At 44.9% G+C, this 6,159-nt stretch overlaps 1 protein-coding gene across 3 annotated transcripts in view; it reads left to right on the forward strand.

Annotated features, from left to right (window-relative positions):
* The window catches only part of LOC139370240 (mitochondrial adenyl nucleotide antiporter SLC25A23-like), a 21,774-nt gene extending 19,057 nt beyond the window's left edge, over positions 1-2,717 (forward strand). For 2 of the 3 annotated variants that reach the window (XM_071109595.1, XM_071109596.1), the window contains exon 10: positions 8-195. In XM_071109595.1, coding sequence (XP_070965696.1) covers positions 8-195 — 188 coding nt within the window. Of the gene's footprint in view, positions 1-7; positions 196-1,927 lie in introns of those variants that run through there. The other variant, XM_071109597.1, reaches the window with a different exon arrangement.
* Positions 2,718-6,159: the final 3,442 nt, after the last annotated feature.

Below are 6,159 nucleotides of genomic sequence, written 5' to 3' on the forward strand. Positions count from 1 at the left end.
CCTCCAGCCTCTGTGAAGGGCGGCCCTCAGCTCTCCATGCTAGGTCTGTTCCAGAACATTGTGACCCAGGAGGGCGTGGCTGGCCTCTACCGCGGCATCGCCCCCAACTTCCTGAAAGTCATCCCCGCCGTCAGCATCTCCTATGTAGTCTATGAACACATGAGGAAAGTCCTGGGGGTGGAGAGATGCAGATGAGGAAGGGGGGGGGGGGGGGGTGGAGAGATGCAGATGAGGAAGGATGGGGGGTGGAGAGATGCAGATGAGGAAGGATGGGGGGTGGAGAGATGCAGATGAGGAAGGAGGGGGGGTGGGTGGAGAGATGCAGATGAGGAAGGAGGAGGGGTGGAGAGATGCAGATGAGGAAGGTGGGGGGGTGGAGAGATGCAGATGAGGAAGGAGGAGGGGTGGAGAGATACAGATGAGGAAGGATGGGGGTGGAGAGATGCAGATGAGGAAGGAGGAGGGGGGTGGAGAGATACAGATGAGGAAGGATGGGGGTGGAGAGATGCAGATGAGGAAGGAGGAGGGGGTGGAGAGATGGAGATGAGGGAGGAGGAGGGGGGGTGGAGAGACACAGATGAGGAAGGAGGGAGGGTGGAGAGATGCAGATGAGGAAGGAGGGGGGGTGGAGAGATACAGATGAGGAAGGAGGAGGGGGGGTGGAGAGATACAGATGAGGAAGGAGGGGGGAGATACAGATGAGGAAGGAGGGAGGGTGGAGAGATGCAGATGAGGAAGGAGGGGGGGTGGAGAGATACAGATGAGGAAGGAGGAGGGGGGGGTGGAGAGATACAGATGAGGAAGGAGGAGGGGGGGTGGAGAGATACAGATGAGGAAGGAGGAGGGGGGGTGGAGAGATACAGATGAGGAAGGAGGAGGGGGGGTGGAGAGACACAGATGGGGAAGGAGGGGGGGAGATACAGATGAGGAAGGAGGGGGGGGGGATACAGATGAGGAAGGAGGAGGGGGGGTGGAGAGATGCAGATGAGGAAGGAGGAGGGGGGGTGGAGAGACACAGATGGGGAAGGAGGGGGGGAGATACAGATGAGGAAGGAGGGGGGTGGAGAGATACAGATGAGGAAGGAGGGGGGTGGAGAGATACAGATGAGGAAGGAGGGGGTGGAGAGATACAAATGAGGAAGGAGGGGGTGGAGAGATACAGATGAGGAAAGAGGGGGGTGGAGAGAGATGCTGGAGGGAGGGAGAGAGATGCTGGAGGGAGGGATCGTAGATGCATTTGAGTGGGGGAGAGAATGAGGTGAGAGAGAGAGAGGGATGGAGACGAGACAGACCAGTGTGTGGCAGCTATGGGCTTGTTGCAGGACCACACCTAAAGACACAGTGAGAGGAGACGGAGGGAGGGAGGGATGGAGACGAGACAGACCAGTGTGTGGCAGCTATGGGCTTGTTGCAGGACCACACCTAAAGACACAGTGAGAGGAGACGGAGGGAGGGAGGGATGGAGACGAGACAGACCAGTGTGTGGCAGCTATGGGCTTGTTGCAGGACCACACCTAAAGACACAGTGAGAGGAGGCGGAGGCAGGGAACAAAGGAGGGAGAGAGAGAAAGGGAGGAATGAATCAAATAACAGAGAGAGAGACCTCTCAAGTCCTGCACCCAAGTGATGTCTAACCGTGTGGAAGCTTTGTGGTTGCAAGTGTCAACATGGTTTCTATGACAACACGTGTGACGTTTTACTCGGCCTGCGCTGCATGTGGAGGTGTTTCTGGTTTTGAAAACTAGCCGACTAGCTTCTCGACTACTGGGTTGGGCTTTTCTCTCTCTGCATTAACAACGGGCGAGGACGTGTTTGACAACTAACGGTGCTTCAAGACTTTGACCAAAAACAAAACCCTTTACCATTTCACTACTGACAACGCCTCAAGAGAAGGATCACAATATGACCTTTTCCCCCATGAATCTTTAGGTGGAGAATAGAGAAATCTCTGGGATAGGATGACACCATCTCCATGTTGTGTGGTTGGTTGGTCCTGAAGAAGAAGGGATACGCCACTGGAACCTTGGAACCACCAGGACTTCTAGAACTTTTCATATTGGAACCACCAGGACTTCTAGAACTTTTCATATTGGAACCACCAGGGCTTCTAGAACTTTTCATATTGGAACCACCAGGACTTCTAGAACTGTTCATATTGGAACCACCAGGACTTCTAGAACTGTTCATATTGGAACCACCAGGACTTCTAGAACTTTTCATATTGGAACCAGGGTGACTTGAGAACTTTTCACAATGAAAAAAGGACCAGTAGCAATCTACCTGCCATGACTCATCGTAGGTGGAAGAAGAGGATGAGGAAGAGGAGAAGACGAGGTGTCGAAGTCTTTCTTTCGATGATCTGAAAAGATTGGGATGTGCTTGTGGACACAGGATTTAAATAAACCTCTGCCTACGAGAGTATTTTAAATTATAATGCTGTGAGGACATTTTAGACAGCCGGATGAGAAACAAGCACATTAAACCTTGTACTGTATTTAGGGTTGCAAAATATCAGGAACTTTCCCCAAATTCCCTGATTTTCCAGAAATACTGGTTGGAATTTTTCTGGAATCAGACAGAAATAAGCACAACATCCATAATCCTCCAACCAGGGAATTTGGGGGAAAATGACTGGATTTTTCAACCCTATATTGAAACCTGAGTTTTTTTTCTGAATCCCAGTTACTGTGGTACGTTTCAACAAAGAGTTTTATCAAAGTGCGTAAATAGTTAGAGATGCTGGTTGATGATGGTTTAATCAAGTGCTGAAGCCAACAGAACACAGACACGCGCTGATGTCATCACCATGATGATACGACTCAGAGGTGGTCCCCCTTTTACGTGTGTGTCAGTGTGTGTGTGTGTGTGTGTGTGTGTGTGTGTGTGTGTGTGCGTGTGCAGCGAGTAGGTGTGATTTTTGTCTCACAAAAAAATATGATAAAACTCCAGAATGCCAAATCAACCAAACTGCCAAGACTGTGTTATTCTTCCCTCTTCTGAATAACTTCCATATTACCATTGTGTATTTATTTAGTTGGTTTATGTGTATGAGGTTATATCATAACAAGGACTTCAATATGAGCCCAATGACTTCACTATGAGTCCTTCACTATGAGTCCAATGACTTCACTATGAGTCCAATGACTTCACTATGAGTCCAATGACTTCAATATGAGTCCAATGACTTCACTATGAGCCCAATGACTTCAATATGAGTCCAATGACTTCACTGTGAGCCCAATGACTTCAATATGAGTCCAATGACTGCATTAGGAGCCCAATGACTTCACTATGAGTCCAATGACTTCACTATGAGTCCAATGACTTCACTATGAGTCCAATGACTTCACTATGAGTCCAATGACTTCAATATGAGTCCAATGACTTCACTATGAGCCCAATGACTTCAATATGAGTCCAATGACTGCATTAGGAGCCCAATGACTACAATATGAGTCCAATGACTTCAATATAAGCCCAATGACTTCAATATGAGTCCAATGACTGCATTAGGAGCCCAATGACTTCAATATGAGTCCAATGACTTCAATATGAGTCCAATGACTGCAATATGAGCCCAATGACTTCAATATGAGTCCAATGACTTCAATATGAGTCCAATGACTTCAATATGAGTCCAATGACTTCAATATGAGTCCTATGACTGCAATATGAGTCCAATGCCTTCAATATGAGTCCAATGACTTCAATATGAGTCCAATGACTTCAATATGAGTCCAATGACTTCAATATGAGTCATATGACTGCAATATGAGTCCAATGTCTTCAATATGAGTCCAATGACTGCAATATGAGTCCAATGACTTCAATATGAGTCCAATAACATCAATATGAGTCCAATGACTTCAATATGAGTCCAATGACTTCACTATGAGTCCAATGACTTCAATATGAGTCCAATGACTTCACTATGAGCCCAATGACTTCAATATGAGTCAAATGACTGCATTAGGAGCCCAATGACTTCAATATGAGTCCAATGACTTCAATATGAGCCCAATTACTTCAATATGAGTCCAATGACTGCATTAGGAGCCCAATGACTTCAATATGAGTCCAATGACTTCAATATGAGTCCAATGACTTCAATATGAGTCCAATGACTTCAATATGAGTCCAATGACTTCAATATGAGTCCTATGACTGCAATATGAGTCCAATGCCTTCAATATGAGTCCAATGACTTCAATATGAGTCCAATGACTTCAATATGAGTCCAATGACTTCACTATGAGTCCAATGACTGCAATGTGAGTCCAATGACTTCAATATGAGTCCAATAACATCACTATGAGTCCAATGACTTCAATATGAGTCCAATGACTTCACTATGAGTCCAATGACTTCAATATGAGTCCAATGACTTCAATATGAGCCCAATGACTTCAATATGAGTCCAATGACTGCATTAGGAGCCCAATGACTTCAATATGAGTCCAATGACTTCAATATGAGCCCAATGACTTCAATATGAGTCCAATGACTTCAATATGAGTCCAATGACTTCAATATGAGTCCAATGACTTCAATATGAGTCCTATGACTGCAATATGAGTCCAATGCCTTCAATATGAGTCCAATGACTTCAATATGAGTCCAATGACTTCAATATGAGTCCAATGACTTCAATATGAGTCATATGACTGCAATATGAGTCCAATGTCTTCAATATGAGTCCAATGACTGCAATATGAGTCCAATGACTTCAATATGAGTCCAATAACATCACTATGAGTCCAATGACTTCAATATGAGTCCAATGACTTCACTATGAGTCCAATGACTTCAATATGAGTCCAATGACTTCACTATGAGCCCAATGACTTCAATATGAGTCCAATGACTGCATTAGGAGCCCAATGACTTCAATATGAGTCCAATGACTTCAATATGAGCCCAATGACTTCAATATGAGTCCAATGACTGCATTAGGAGCCCAATGACTTCAATATGAGTCCAATGACTTCAATATGAGTCCAATGACTTCAATATGAGTCCAATGACTTCAATATGAGTCCAATGACTTCAATATGAGTCCAATGACTTCAATATGAGTCCTATGACTGCAATATGAGTCCAATGCCTTCAATATGAGTCCAATGACTTCAATATGAGTCCAATGACTTCAATATGAGTCCAATGACTTCAATATGAGTCCAATGACTTTAATATGAGTCATATGACTTCAATATGAGTCCAATGTCTTCAATATGAGTCCAATGACTGCAATATGAGTCCAATGACTTCAATATGAGTCCAATAACATCACTATGAGTCCAATGACTTCAATATGAGTCCAATGACTTCACTATGAGTCCAATGACTGCAATGTGAGTCCAATGACTTCAATATGAGTCCAATGACTTCACTATGAGTCCAATGACTGCAATATGAGTCCAATGACTTGGACATGTTCATGATTATTACTTGTGAGGTGATTTATGAGTTGAAGCCTATGGATGCGGCCCAAATAGCACCCTATTCGGTGCACTAAAAAGTAGTGCACTATTTTTATTAGGAGTAGGGTGCCATTTGTGCAGCCTACTAGTTGGGGGGTTCTGTTCTGAGTATTGTGAATGGGGGTTCTGTTCTGAGTATTGTGAATGGTGGGTTCTGTTCTGAGTGTTGTGAATGGGGGGTTCTGTTCTGAGTATTGTGAATGGGGGTTCTGTTCTGAGTATTGTGAATGGGGGGGTTCTGTTCTGAGTATTGTGAATGGGGGGTTCTGTTCTGAGTATTGTGAATGGGGGACATATGCCATGCACAAGAAAGCCTTGATCTAAAGTAATGCCATGGTGCTCTTTCATCAGAAGAAAAGTACTGGTAGTTTGAAGTTGCTGTTGGTGTGGTGTCATTATGTATGAAAATATATATTGTGATATTATTGTTATGTCCCAAATTGCCCAATATAGTGCCCTTCTTTAGACCAGAGACCATCCCCCTATATATTTATTTTTATTGAACTAGGCAAGCCAGTTAAGAACAAATTATGTTTTTACAGTGACGGCCTACCCCGGCCAAACCCTCTCCTAACCTGGACAACGCTAGCCAATTGGGATCCTATGGGATTCCCGATCACAGCCGGTTGTGATACAGCCCGGGATTGAACCAGGGTCTGTAGTGACACCTCTAGCACTG

Source organism: Oncorhynchus clarkii, chromosome 17, assembly GCF_045791955.1.
Source record: "Oncorhynchus clarkii lewisi isolate Uvic-CL-2024 chromosome 17, UVic_Ocla_1.0, whole genome shotgun sequence".
In the NCBI taxonomy this organism is placed as follows: domain Eukaryota; kingdom Metazoa; phylum Chordata; class Actinopteri; order Salmoniformes; family Salmonidae; genus Oncorhynchus; species Oncorhynchus clarkii.